Genomic DNA, 15,595 nt, shown 5'->3' on the forward strand with positions numbered 1-15,595 from the left:
CAGAAGATTTTGGAAGTACTGGAAAGAAAGTATTTTGACAAACTGTTACTAATGATGAGAGGTCAAAGTGGAAATTACAAATAAATGGCATTGAGATTGGAGGTTTAATGGACACTGGTGATGATGTAGCTATAATTTCTCAAGAATCTTGGAATCCCAACTGGTCTTTACAAGAAGTCTCCATTCATGTTTTAAGCACTGGGACAACATCTTAGAGGAAAAAAAGTGTAGAATGGATTAAATGTATATGACCTGAAAGACCAGTAGGGATTTTAAAGCCTTATGTGGCTGATATAGCCATGAATTTATGAGGGAGAGATTGGTTACAACATTGGGGAGCTCAGATTAATGTTTCTACAATTTTAGAAACAGCTCATAAAATGATGTTAAAAATAGATTATATTCTTGGAAAAGGTATTGGAAAGAATTATCCAGGAAAGTCACAGACTATACAGGTTGTCCAACAACAGGACAAGGCACAAATTGGTTATCCCAATTTGGAGTAGGGGCCACTACCAGAAGCCCAACTGCTCTGCCTTTAAATGGTTAACTAAGAAGCCTGTATGGGTGGAGCAATGGCCCTTAACTAAAGAAAACTTGCAATCACTTTGAGCAGCTAGTAAGAGAACTGTTAGATGTTAAGCACATAGAGGAAACTATTAGTCCTTGGAATTCTCCTGTATTTAAAAAAAAATCTGGAAAATGGAGATTGTTAACTGATTCGAGAGTTGCAAAAGTAGTTCAACCAATGGGATATTTACAGCCTGGAATTCCTTTACCTTCTTTATTACCTAAGAGCCTGTTAAAATTATTGATCTAAAAGATTGTTTCTTCACTATGCCTTTACAAGAACAAGATAGAGAGAAATTTGTTTTTTAATGATGACTTGCCTCTACCCATGGCAGATCTGCTCCTTCTTGCCTGTAACAAGTCTGCTTTCTCATTCACCAGCAGCTTCGCCTTCCATTTAATACCACTACTCAGGTCTCTGGCAGAGCTTCCTGCCTCTGACCATCCCCCTGGATGTGAGACTGGCCTCAGTATTTCTTGGACCAGATAGTCAAGGAACTGAGAAAAAAATCCCCACTTTCTTCCTTCTCTCTTCCTTATGACTTAGATTTACCTATTTAAAAGATTAAAAAAAAAAACATGTTTTGAGCAGCAATCACATGACTCTCCTCCATCTTGGCTGATGACCTCATCATGAAGTAGACAGCCATGTGTCTGGCAGCTACAGTGCCCTCTCTGGACAGTGAGCCTCATGACTTGGTAGAAGCTGCATTATAGCTGGAAAATGAATTTTATTTTAAGTTTGTTTTCTGACATGGTTTCCCAGGAAAAGTTTGTACACCTTTCTGTTATATTAAAACTAAGCTGTTTACAATATTAAACCTTAATTTTGCCTTATATATCTTAGGACCACAGCTTAAAACTGGAGACTAAATCTTCTTGGTTTTGTTATCATTGGTAAGCTGTAACTAATTGGGAAAACTGTATACCCAGATGTAATTTATATATGCTTTCAAAGTTAAGCCTATAGCCAACAGATTTTGTTTCCTCTGGTCCTCAAACACCTTTAAAGATCTGAGAATATAAATATTATATTTAAATATTATATATATATGTATGTGTGTATATTCTATGATGGAGTTTCTGATACCCCGAGAGGGTTTTTCTCAGTGGGTTCTTTTCTCAGAGTTGGGTCACACCTTGACTCACAAGCCCCCTTTCTCCTGTTCCCATTCAGCCCTGGGATCTTTCCCCTGTCAATCTTCTTTGCCTTCTCAGGAGATAGTAGGTCCTAGCCTTATGGAAGCTGCTAACATATTGGAGACTATAAGCTGATAGTAATCCATTCATACAGGCAGTCCTCAAATGCTCAGAGATCTGCAGAATACATCATTTAAAATGTTGATTTAAAAAGCTTATTATATCAGACAGAGACTCCTAGATCCTAGCAGTGATCCAAGGTCTCCAAAGAAGATTGCAAGGCACTACAATGTCTCCCCCTGGATTATAGCAACACTGGCCTCTAGGCAAAAAACCCCAATGTCACACCTGCCACCAGGATCCAGCTAAGACTGTGGACAAACAGCAAGACATCAGAGAATTGGTTGCATCCCTTTTGCTTATACAAAGTAAAGTCAGTCTTCCCTATGTCCCTCTTACATCTGAAAAACTCCCACTTTTTGGGCCAGGCAGCCGAAGATTGATGCTGTTCTGATACTTCTGCCTCCAACGATGTGGAGACCTGAGTATGGCTAACTGAGTATGGACTGGTCCCTGTCATTTTTAGTAGATTCCAAGGCTGCTTGGTCTGCACTCAGATATGATTTATCCTTCCCAGATCTCTGATTCCATTTAACAACCAGGCTTTACTTCGGCTGCCTTCTCAGTTCTCTATATAAAATTCACAGGTCCCCCTCTCCTAGGGCTACTACTAGGTCTAGACACAATTTACCTTGTTACCAGATCAGATAAACTCACAGAACAGATTTCAATGTAATATTTTATTATTGACTGCTCTCAGTATTTCCTGGAGAATGAGATTTAAAAAAAAAAAACAGCTTTAAAGTTTGTTTATATGAAGATAGGAAAACTGTCTCACTTCTATTCACTCTAATGTTTAGGAAAGCCTCCCTTCTCCTTCACTCACTCAACCACTTCCATCCAGTAAATTTCCTCTGATTATAGATTTAAAGATATATTTCACTGGACTGAAGCCAGAAAATGTTCATGCCTTTTCACCCGGAGCTGTAGCCTTTTGCTATGACACCAAGATGTAAATCTGTTCCAGTTATCTTGCAGGTTCCCAGAAAAAGTTCTGCTGCTGTATCAGGAAATCTGGTCTGATGAAAATGAACAGTCTTCAGAGCCCATTTTGACCCCACCCATTTTGAGCACATTTTTTTTGCAGTTTCCCTCCTCCTGCCTGATTGGTGTCGAGGCCAATCCACAGGGGATATGCAAACCCCTGTACCAGCTCCAAAGATGCCAATCACCAACTGAGGATGCCAAGTGAGCAAATCCTGCAACCTGCCTTCTCTGCTCCCTCAAGGAACAGACACTGAGGACTATACGATGACAGCCAACTGAATGCTTCTTCACTCACACCTCCCACCCTGCTTGACCCCAACTCCCAACCCCCCCCCACTTTGCCCCTTGTCAGCAGGAAGCAGTCTCAAGAATTCAATGCCCTCATCCCCCTGACTTGCTATCCATAACTCAACTTTTTATAATAATCAAAATAGAGGAATTCTGGGATTCTGTACTCACCCTTAGGACCCACCCAGCATCCTCACATAATCCTATATGAAGTCCCCTTTAAGGAAAAAACTCCCCCCCCCGCTCTCTCTCTTCCTCTTTTTGCCAGAGGTAGGGTGCACCTCTATCTATCTATCATCTGTCTGTCTGTCTGTCTGTCAGTCTTTATCTCTCTCTCTCTCTCCTTTCTCCTTCCCTCCATCCCCTCTCCTCTCCCCTAAAGTGAAAAATCTATGACAGTCTGTTTAAGTAGTATTAAGAAAATTTATTAAAGTAAATTGAGGAAATACACTCATGAATACAGAATGAAGTAGACAACTGAAGTTGTCCTCTAATCTGACCAGGAGTGAATCGACCTAGCAGGCAGGAGCAGCAAGAAGGGGCATGTGACCCTTACCCCTCTCCTTTTAAGAGATCACATACAATGACAGGAAGCACTGTCTCCTTCAGGCCCTATAGCTCAAGGTCATGGGAAGAGCAAATACTACTGAATATCACTACATTTCCCCTTTTTGTCTAAATAAGAAGGTTCTTTTTTTTTTTTTTCGAGACAGGGTTTCTCTGTAGCTTTGGAGCCTGTCCTGGACTAACTCTGTAGACCAGGCTGGCCTCAAACTCACAGAGATCTGCCTGCCTCTGCCTCCCAAGTGCTGGGATTATAGGCGTGCGCCACCACCGCCTGGCTGAAGGTTCTTAACTTAATGCAAACTATATACAATAAGAATGATTGTCAAGTACTGTCCACAAAAAACAAATGGTAAGAACATAAACAAAAATGGAACTATAACCAACAAGAATAACATCAAACAAGAAAGACATGCTAAATGTCCAGAAATGTCCAGAATATGGGTAAATGGCAAATTACCAAGATTACTCCAATAGCTGTCCTATCTTGAAGATTCTAACTCTAGTATAAATATGTTCTAGCTAAGATACAAGAAGACTGTAACTGTAACTATCTAGTCTTCAACTACATCAAAGACCTGAGAAGGAAAGTAATAATACCTGAGAATATGGAAAATGCAAACAAGCAATTTCCAAAATTCTTGTGAAAATAGACATAGACAGCTGGCAGCCTGGACAGTAACCTAAAGTTTCTCAGCATCATTGGGGCATCCAATTTAGCTACAGGCCTAGAATATCTGACAGACCATTTTCAGAAGCAGAAATTTTGAAAGACCATCTCACCCTGTCTGGGCAGAGTTCAGTAGTCACTTTTCCTTGTGTCCTGCTCGTCTGGAAAGGACAGCGTTCATAATGTCAGCAGTCGAGGCAAGGGCATTTCTTTGCCCAATAGGCTATTTTGTGCTAAGAATAAGACAAACTTCCAAATAGAAATTTCTAGAAGCCCAACATTCTTTCAGGATCAGATCTGTGTTGCCAGGAGCAACACAGATTTATTTAGCATATCCATTAAAATTTGGTTGGATTTTTCTATGACCACTTGGCCTGTGGGATTGTGTGGTATAACTGTATCATGCTTTATATTGTAATAAGCAAAAAAACCTCTCATTTTATTTGGGACATATTCTGAAGCATTGTCAGTCTTAATTTATACAGTTATTCCCATGATGGCCATAACTTCTAATAGGTGTGTAATCACAGAGTCAGTCTTTTCAGAATTCATAGGAGTTGCCAACTGAAATCCTGAGTAGGTGTCAATGGTATGGTGTACATACTTTAATCTTCCAAATTCTACAAAATGAAACACATCCATCTGCCAAATTTCATTTTTTTTGTATATCATTAGGATTACTTCCTGCAGGTAATGGAGTTTCGGCTAAAGAAAGAACAAGTAGGACTTTTTTTTTTTTTACAATTTCCTTGGATTGTTCCCAAGTGATGGAAAAGTCCTTTTTCAAACCTTTGCTATTTACATGGTATCTCTTATGAAATTATGAGGCTTGTAGTATATTACCTATTAATAACTGATAAATCTCATCATTACCTTGTGCTAGAGGACCTGGAAGACCCATATGGGATCTGATGTGTAACATATGTATGTATATGCATATGTATGTGTATATGTATGCATATGCATATAAGTATGTGTATAGGATGTTCCCTACTTCTGATGATTTCCTGTAATTGAATAAATAGTGAAGTTAATTCTGTATTATGAGGAATAAATTCAGCAGTTTCAATATGTAAAACAACTCTCCCTGCAAATTGAGAGTCAGAAACTATATTGAGAGGTTTTTTTGAAGTCCATCAGTACTATAAGAACAGCATACAGTTCTGCCTTTTATGTAGAATTGTAGGGGCTTTACATCACTTTACTTAAGTCTCCAGAATTATATCCTACCTTTCATGATTTATTTGCCTCAGTATAGAATGTGGGGACTCCAGAGATTGGTTTTTATTGTACAATGTAAGAAAGGACCCATTCAGTTCTTTTTATGAATTCTATTCTCTTGGTTTTGGGATAGTAATTGTTAATCTCTCCCAAAAAGTTACTTCAGGCTCTTTGCCAGTATTCATTCTTTCCATAAAAAGGAAATTTTCTCCTTAGTTAAAGGGACTACAGTTTCTGCTGGGTCCATTCCTGTCAACTGACAAAGTCTTAATTTTCCTTTTAGAATCAAATCAGACATCTTTTCTACATAAGTCTTTAACTTCTTACGCAGTTTACATGGTAGAAATATCCATTCCAATGCAATATCTTCCCTCTCCATCAAAATCCCTCCAGGGGAGTGTCTAAAAGGGAATATGACCAGAATGCAGTTAAGTTCTGGATTCACACAATCCACGTGTGCTTCTCATATTTTCTTTTCTACTAAAGCCAATTCCTTCTCAACTTCAGCTGATAATTTTCTTGGACTGTTTAAATCCTTGTCCCTTTTTAGGGCATTGGCCAAATTTACTAGTCCATCTTTAGGTATTCCAATGATAGTCTGTAAGTTGAAAATGCTTCCTAACAATTTTTGAAAATTATTAAGAGTCCACAAACATCTCTCCTGAGTTTTACCTTCTGGGGTCTAACTTTTTGTAGATCTATCTTATATCCTAAGTAAGTAATAGAATTTACTCTTTGTATTTTTTCAGAAGCAATTTGTAATCCCCAATGAGGCAAAACTTGCTTTACTTCTTCAAACATGTCTTCTAAGGTACCTAACTTTGGATCAGCTAATAAGATATCATCCATATAATGGTAGATTATGGACTGTGGAAATTTTGCATGAATTATTTCCAATGGTTTTTGCACAAAATATTGGCACAGAGTAGGGCTATTTAACATTCCCCGTGGGAGGACCTTCCATTGATATCTCTTGACTGGCTGGGAATTATTATAAGTAGGTACTATGAAGTCAAATTTTTCTCTATTCTTTTCTCGTATAGGTACAGTGAAGAAACAGTCTTTTAAGTCAATAACTATAATAGGCTATTCTTTAGGTAACAGAGAGGACAAGGGCATCCCATTTTGTAAGGAGCTCATAGGCTGTATTACTTTATTTATGACTCTCAGATCTGTCAGCATTCTCCAATTACCAGATTTCTTTTTAATAACAAATACATGAGAATCCCAAGGGATGGTAGATTCTTCAACGTGTTGAGCATTTAACTGCTCCTGAACCAGCTATTCTAAAGCTTGTAGCTTCTCTTGTGTGTCATAGGCCATTGTCCAACCCAGACAGGCTTATCAGTTAACCATTTTAAAGATAGGGCCATTGGTAATTCTGAGAGTTCAATGGCAGTTGTGCTCTGCTTATGTACAGCCTGAATGGTTGGTGGCTGTTTCTTATAGTATCTTATAATATTATTCCAAGAAACATGAATTGGTCTATATTCTACTCCTGAGATTGGAGGAATTTTAATCTGGGTATTCCATTGCTATAACAGATATCGGCCCCAAAGATTCACTGCTACATTTGCCACACATGGCTTCAGCCTTCCTCTTTGTCCTTCTGGCCCTATGCAATGAACCCATCTCAAACTTTGCTTTACCTGAGATAGGGTTCCAATCCCTAGAAATTGGACATCTACCTCTTGAAGAGGCCAATTCGGATGCCATGATTTTGGTATAACTCCAGCCATATCCACACCTGTGTCCACTAATTCTTCAAGGACAATGTTATTAATTCACACTTTAAGCTTTGGTCTTTGTTCATTTATGGAAATCTGTCAAAATATTCATTTTATGGTATTTTTGGCTCATCTATCAAAGTTGCTGTATCGTCCAGTGCAGTATCGTTCTTTACATTAGTCACTGGGTTATTTAATTTTCCTCAGGAGGAATTTCTTCTGCAGTGACTAGAAATGTTAGGACAATGTTAGATTTGGGGGCCTACAAGAGGCCCCCTGAGGCACTTCCCCATGGTAAAGGGTTGCCTCGTATGCCTCTTATTGATCTGCATTCATTGGTCCAATGTCAGACTTTGCCACATCTTCTGCATAATCCAGAAGGATGGGGTCTTCTCTTTGGGTTATTTCTATAAGAAGAATTGCTTCTAGGAGCACCCTGTGTACAATTTCTTCTTATATGACCTGGTGTACCACAGTTAAAACATTTGTTACCTTGATGCTTCCTCTCACCTTTGGAAATCGCCTCTTCTATACAAGTCTCATTACCATAGTTAAGAGACTCAACACCATTTATATATTGAATCTATTCTTCTAAGGGTGCTGACCTGAACTTTAAAGGTGTAAGTATTCTTTTGCATTCTGTATTAGCATTATCAGTCCCATTAATGTCTCACTTTTGCTGTTATTATTAAGCCAATTTTTCAATGATATGAGATGAATCACTGTGCTAATTGCTATTATGGTGAACATTATATACATCCCAGGAAGGTCATATATATCCTGTAATATTTCATTCATAGTACAAGCAAAAAAAGGTCTTAAATTCCTGAATGGTGAAATTATCTGCCACTTTTTGAGAAATACTCAAAATGTGTAAAGAAAATTTTTATTAATTTATTTATTAATCAGTTTAAAGTGTAAAATTATCAAATAATTTCCTTACAAAAAATCCTCAAAAGATTATCTTTTGAGTCCAGATGTTCCAGGTGTAATTAATCAGCTTAGATGAATGGCTGGTTTTTGGATGTAGTATATTGCTTGGCCAGTAAGTGTCTCAGGTGTAACACCAAAACAGGTCAGGTGCAAGCTGACTCAGGATCCTTGAATGGGCTCCTGTGAATTAAGCAGTCACCCAGGCAAGCCCCACCTAGTACCTCTGAGTACCAGCCAGAGCTGCTGGGATCATAACAGATGAGGCAATACACCAAATGAACAATTAGAAGTGCTGCCTGGGACACCTGCAGACACTCTGCAGGACAGACTGTGTGTGCTGTGAAGGCCTAGACTTAACTTTACATGCTCCATTTTAGGGAAAGGTCCACCATCTCAGACCACCTGCTGTACTCGGTTCCAGGAAGGACCTTGGGAATGTGCCATGGCAACTTGAATGGATACAGAGCAGTATTCTCCTGCAGACATCCTGTTTGTGGTTTATGGCCCTTGAAGATATCTAGATAACCCTGCTGAGCAGTCCAGATAATCCTATTCAGCAGGTTGTAGTTCCCCGCCAAAAGTCTAACCCAATGGTTTCAAATGTGGTTTTGCCCCAAAGTCTAGATCAATAGTTTCAAAAAATCACGTCACCCCATATTCCTTTTACCCAATCCCAAGCTGCCAATTCCTGGCTTTTGGTCTTTCCCTATAAAAACTCTCTACACCTGGGCTCGTGGGGGCCGCCACATTTCCTTGCATCTGCTGTGCGGTGGCCCAGGTTGAACCTGAATAAAAGGACCCTTATGTGCTTGCATGGGAAACCGGCTCCTTGGTGGTCTCTGGGGGTTTCGAGAAACGAGTACAACACATGCACTCTGTGGTGGCTGCGCGCAAAGTGGTGGTGGCAGTGGGAATTTCAAAAGATGGAGTTGACAGCAGCTACATGGAACAGTTTTAAAAGTAAAGGAACAGTCTGCTGGTAGTCTCTACCCAGGTAGGGGTCTGTGACCCAATCTGGCCACTACAAATACGGAACTAGAAAGGTGCCTAGCATAGACACCTTTCTCTCTGATGCAGTGCTTTATGGGCTGCAGAACGCTTGTGCTTCTGGCAGTGGTAACGAGAACCACTGCCACATGAGCTGCCTGGCCTACAGGCTCCACTCACAATGACTATATGCGTATGGTCACCTGAGCAGAGGTCATGCAGGTCCCAGGGGTTCCTGCAGGCTCTGCATGGTGGGAAAACTCACCAGGAGCCACCTACATACCTTAGGGTTTGATCACATGAGTAACCCCAGTAGGGATGTGTGGGGTTCAGATCCATGTGGTTGGGCACCAGATAAAGCAATAAATCCACAGGAGTCTGTTAAAGAAGTATTAGGGAAATTTATTAAAGTAAATTGAGGAAATACACTCGTGAATATAGAACAGAGTAGACATCTGAACAGGAGCGAATCTGCCTCCTAGGCAGAAGCTTGGAAAAGGGGCATGTGACCCTTCTCCCTCTGCTTTTAAGAGGTCACATACAATGGCAGGAAGCACCTCCTCCTTCAGGCCCTATACCTCAAGGTCATGGTGGAGCAAATACCAGTACAATCCCCCCCAAAATAAATCATCCATGGAGATGTCATGTCTGCTGTGTGAGTAACTTTCCACTCCATCACGCCATCATCTGCCATGTCTGCATGGTGTGGCCAACCTGTTGAAGGACACCTTGGTCCAAACCCACCAAAGCCTCTCCACTGTATCATTACAGATAGTTTTTGTGCATGTCCACTTAGGTGTGGTACTAAGCATGTGAGGCACCTCAGTCAAAATGCTCTTGCAATGGTAACATGGAAATATGATTGACCTTTACATCTGTAGACTTCCTGACTATGGGTACCTCAGCCCAGTCTGTTGAGGGCCTTGTAAGCAAAGACTGAGGAACGTTGAAATGAGATTCACATCTGCACACTGCAACCTAGACAGTCTGTGCTTCTAGCCTGTGGGTTGAAGAATTTGAACTCACAGCTGCCTTGTCAGACCAGACCTAAACCCAAGCCTGATGCCCTGGTCCACAGGTTTAAAAAGAGCCAGACCTATCAGAGCCAATTCCTTTTTTTTTCTTTCTTTCTTTTTCTTTTTTTCTTTTTTTTTGATTTGGAGGCAGGGTTTCTCTGTGTAACTCTGGCTGTCCTGGAACTTGTTCTGTAGACAAAGCTGACCTCCAACTCACAGAGATCCACCTGCCTCTGTCTTCCAAGTGCCAGGCACCACCTCCACCTTCAGAGGCGATTCTTTCAGGCAAATCTCTCCATCTATCTCGCTGATTCTCTGCCTCTCCCTGCCATACTCTGTAGCTGTGCTGGTGTGCATGCATTGGCACTATTCCTGAGCACTTTAGACATGAAGAGAACCCACACCCAAATAGGGCCACATGCATGCACACATATACATAAAATATAAATGTAATAGAAATTTGAAAATTAGTGGAGACTGCCAGTGCTTAGCCATGGATAATATCCTGTCACCTCACTGAAAGCAGGTGGTGTGGAAGAGACAAGTCAGTTGTAGAGGAATTTGTCCCACAGCACAGGGAAAACACAGAGGTGACTGTCAGGCCCAGCAGTCCAGGTGCCATTGCATGCCAGGTACCTTCCCTGTTCCCTTCTCCCTTGACCTGAGGACTGAAAGGATCTGGCAAGGACTTAGGCATCCCAGCTTAGCTGGGACCTGACTTATTAGCCTACATACTGACCTCAGAACACTTCTGTTCAAAACACTCATAAACCAAGGCTGCCCAATGCTTTGGCTATTTCTAGTGAGATGAGTATTTAGCCTACAGTGTTGAAAGGGTGCCAAGTAGCTGAAACCATGATCCCACAAAAGAACTCCTAAGGATATAGAAGGGGAACGAGCTTGTCTGAGTAGAGAACCCAGGCTAAATGCTCTCACACAGCAAGAAAACAAGAAAACAAGGGACATTTTCAACAATGTCTTTATTTCTTTCCTACAACAAGCTATGAAGGGGCCCATCAGATGCCCTGAACACAGTCTCTGCTTCACAAGGAAGCAACAAAGAACAAAGTTGCTTTCAGCTGTGGGAAGATGGGTTTACCCCAAGGAGGGGCTCTCAGATCAGTATGCTGCTGGAGAGGATTAAGGAAATGTTCAGGAGAAGGTTGAACTCGCCCCGACACACAGCTCTTGCAATTAGCCCTTCCTCAATCACAACAGGGGGTGACAAGTCCCTCTCTATATTAGAAGGTCCTCCTTCATTGCAAAGATAACCAGAGCAGCACAGGGTATAGTAGAAGTAAGTGGTTGGTGGAAGCTTTCTAGGGGTTGGTGGAGGCTGAATAAGTGCAAACGAGCATTCCTCTACACAGTTCTTGTAGACTAGGAGCTGACGAGAGTCCATACCTAGAAGAAAAGAGGAGGAAAATTACCAGCTTCACATCTTCATTGTAAATCCACCACCACAGTCAACCACAACTGGCTCCATAACCTTAAATTGAGACATTGTAGGCAGATATTTCTGTCCCACCAGCCAGCTCCCAAATAAACCACATGGAGACTTATTAATTATGAAAGCTCAGCAGATAGCTTAGGCTTGTTTCTAACTAGTTCTTATAACTTAATTTAAACCATTTCTATTATTTACCTGCTGCTACATGGCTCATGGCTTCTTACCTCATATCCTACATGTCATGCTTTCTCTGCCTCTGGCTGGTGACTCCACCAATCAGAGTGACACTTTTAAACAGTGTACAAAATGATTATTTCACAACTAGACATTGTGAAGAATGCTTGAGAGAAATCACACAAGTACACAAGAGGGCCTGATTGCTCCAGTACCAACTTCTACACTTACCTTTCTATGCATTGCTACCATCTTTACATCTGTCACTGTCCCTCCCCAGTTGACACTTTAGTCTCAGGACACACAGCTATGCAAATGAAATATCCTGTTCAGTTCTGGTTCTAATATTACCCTAAGTGTTACCAAGGTCTAGAACGAAACACTGACCAGAAGCTATGCTCTTTGAGACTTCAGAGAGGATTAAGGGCACAAAGAAGTGCCCACATTCACGACTTCAGGATAAATTCTTTCCTAACCCCCCACCTGGCTTTCCAAGCTTTGGCATCTATGTACAGAGCATAGGGACCCTTGATGGCATGTTCTCCAGCACAGACTAGATGGCCCATTCCAAGCAAGACTCCATAGAGAACGAGACTGCCATCTGCTCTGGTTTCAGCCAACTGGAGTTGTGTAAAGTGAGCCCCACTGGCAACACCCTGCCAGAATCCCTGGGCTGAAGGCTTGAGGCTTTGCTACTGCTTGTTCCCCTTGGAGCCTGAGCCATTATTTAGTTCTTCTGATGTGGGACTCACCCTGACTGCTTTACCATCCACAGCCCTGAGACTTGTCTGCTGTACAACAACAGAAGGACCTTGTGATCAAGACCCAAGCAGCCCCCTCCCCCACATAAACTCTGTGTCAATCCATAGTTAAGCTTCAGCTCTCTGTCAGGGATGTCTACTCAATTTTGATGAGTCATCTCTTCACAAATCATCCAACTCCCAATATTTCCTCATTCCAAGGTGGCCTCCCTGCCTACTGGGCTGCTTAGAAAGGTTCCTTCCTGTCAAGGAGCCAGCAAGTCCTTCCCTCACAATAATTCACAGCTCAATTGCACTGTGATGGAGAAATAACTCCACATAGCTCCATTTATGAGGACCTTGTCAATGCTCAACATCACATACTTCCATTAATTCCATGAGCTCGTGTGGGGAACCATGGAAAATGTATGCACTTGGCCGTTTCTGCCTTGGTCTCATATGGTGACTTCCATTTGTTAATGGTATTATCAGGTTGCCTGTGGTGGATGTTGGCAAAGTAAAGCCTAAGGGGCAAGTCCAGTCCCTCAGCTGCCTCTGGAAACAAACCACTGTTGGAACAAATCAGCGATGTGTTAACTAGGGCTACTTCCCCCTAGACAGAGGCAGCAGTATTAAGACCATTGCTGTCTGCTCTTTCCAGACAAAGTTCTTCTATCCTCCATCTAGAGCTGTAATGAGTTTAGCCTTTGTGCTGTTGAGTCTAGACACCATGGCAGGGGGCATTTAAGTGGGAACTTCAGAGCTGCCTGATTGCCTACATTTTAGAAATACCATCCCATTCCCTGCCCATTCCTCAGCCCAGTGGCTATTTTCATCATGTGTTACTTGATGTACATGACTGAAGATTATTACAGCTTCTTTGCAATCTATCCTGTCTCCTCCACAAAAGATCACTGCTCATGTAAGTAATATTTATTTTGCCTGTTGTGTGCCCTGATTCAACCCTAGTTTTTCCATCTCAGATGGCAGGCATCACCCTGATAAACTGGGCATCTCACTGCTTGAATCTGGCTAGTTGGGGTGTATGGTGATGTGAATGAAAATGGCCCCCATGGGCTCATATGTTTGAATATTTGTTACCCAGTTGGTAGAACCATTTGGGAAGGACCAGAAGGTGTGGCCATATTGGAGGTGTATCATGGGGGGGTGTAGGACAGGCTTCGGGATTTCAAAAGTCTAGCACCTTTCACAGTTAGTTCTGTCTCCTGCTTGTAAATCCAGGTGTGAGCTCTTAGCTGTTCCTGCCACCATGCCTTTCCTACACCCTTATAGACTCCAACCCTCTGAAGACAGAAGCCCAATCAAATGCCTCATTTTAGATGTTTTCTTGTTCAGGCCGTTTTATCAGAGCAATGGAAAGTAACTAATACAGGATGCTAATGCACAAAATCAGAAACTAACATGTATGCAAAGATTCACAAAAGCTGAACCAAGGTGTCTGCCCATATGAATAGAGAGACTCCCTGCGACAAAGTCATGGATGGGCCACAGTAGTCTCATTCCCTGGATACTCAGGATGTGTAGACTGTCAGCCTACCATCAACCACAGGCTCTTGGCTCCATGAGCAGATATACATTGCCCTATCAGTGGGCTGAACCCAGCACCTGTAAACAGGTTCTCAGTTCAAGGAGCTGCCAGGAGAGTGGTGGATCTGGCTGCAGAGAGGACAGACTGAGCCTGTCCCCCAAACTTGTGCAGGTAGGCTTACTCACCCTATGACCAGAATACAGATACTTACGTATGGCAATTATTGCACAGCGTCGGTTATTACCCTCACAGGTATACATATATGGGCAATTGAAGGTGTTTGTGGCTGCACACATATGGCATTGAAATACTTCTGAAGATGGAAAAAAAAAAACTACTGTTGGGTTTTTCCCCCAAGAAGTTTTTTCACCATTATACGCCCATCTCCCCTCTGCTCATAGCTGCTTCCCAATACTGTTCTCTGTATAAGCCACCCAATGCCTGAAGAGCTCAGATCCTGCCATAGTCTAAGGCAAGGCCAGACCATCAGCAGAATAGCAGCAGACTCATTAGGAACCTTTCCTTTTTCTAAAAGGCTGGCCACATGTAAACAGCTGAGCACTTCAAAGAAGTCCATCCCTCCATGGAACAGTGACCACCCAGGACACCACAATCCTCCAGTGTTTCTCTGGACTCAGCACCTGCTGTCCCTGCTGGGAAGTGCTATGGACAGATGCTCCCTGGGGTCTCCTAGTCAGCAGCTCTCTGTGGCAGTCTTCAGTCTCCTCAGACCTGTTCAATCTCAGGAGTATCTTTGAGTCTCAAGTTAACCTAACAATACTCATGCCACCTGGTTCTGGTGAGCCCAATCCCAAACAAGCCTTCTTATAACCCTATTCAGCTCTAGGTGGAGCTTCCTTCCATCCAACACACTGGGAGTCTTGAGATCATACTGACCTTGCCTAGGTTTGATGACCATGTCTAACCCACTGGTACTGTTGTCCAACCCACTGGTATTGTTGACAGTGGTGTGCACCCATGGGAGTCCCAGGAGAATTATCAAGAAGAAGGGGTGCATCATCTCTAACCAGGTGAACCTGAAAGTGAAGAGAGCCATGTCCATCAGTGAGGGCAAGGCTCCTTGCTCCAGGTCCATGTCCTGAGGATCAAGGCACAGAGGAGTCATCCCGGGTCATGGCCTTGGCAACCTTGTCCTACTGCTCCTACCCCAGGAGCTTCAGGTCCTTGTCTCCTCCATCCTGCTCTGCTCCATACTCAGAATCTGCTTCCCGCTTGTAAAACTGTCCTGATGGGTCTGCCATCTTCCCCCTTCTAGACCTTCTTCCTCTCATGGGCATAGTCCATATCCTCCCCTCCCACCTGGTCTCTACCCTAACATTGGATTTAAGGTTATCCTACCCTTGCTAGAAACCTTTCCTCATCTTCTTGCTTTTCCATTCTAGAATCATCCTGCAGAATCCTCTGGGGTTTCCTTATGGAATTGTCCCACTGGGCTGGA

General features: G+C 42.3%; 1 protein-coding gene across 1 annotated transcript; it reads right to left on the bottom strand.

Annotated features, from left to right (window-relative positions):
* Positions 1-11,337: 11,337 nt before the first annotated feature.
* Positions 11,338-15,157, bottom strand: Gml (glycosylphosphatidylinositol anchored molecule like). The gene is made up of 2 exons (XM_052749217.1): positions 15,034-15,157; positions 11,338-11,627 (listed from the first exon to the last, which is right to left on the bottom strand). Exons 1-2 carry the CDS (start codon positions 15,155-15,157, stop codon positions 11,338-11,340), a joined length of 414 nt encoding a protein of 137 aa, XP_052605177.1.
* Between the last annotated feature and the right edge of the window lie 438 nt (positions 15,158-15,595).

The sequence above is a fragment of the Peromyscus californicus genome, unplaced genomic scaffold (assembly GCF_007827085.1).
Source record: "Peromyscus californicus insignis strain IS unplaced genomic scaffold, ASM782708v3 Scaffold_20__1_contigs__length_68692818, whole genome shotgun sequence".
Classification (NCBI taxonomy): domain Eukaryota; kingdom Metazoa; phylum Chordata; class Mammalia; order Rodentia; family Cricetidae; genus Peromyscus; species Peromyscus californicus.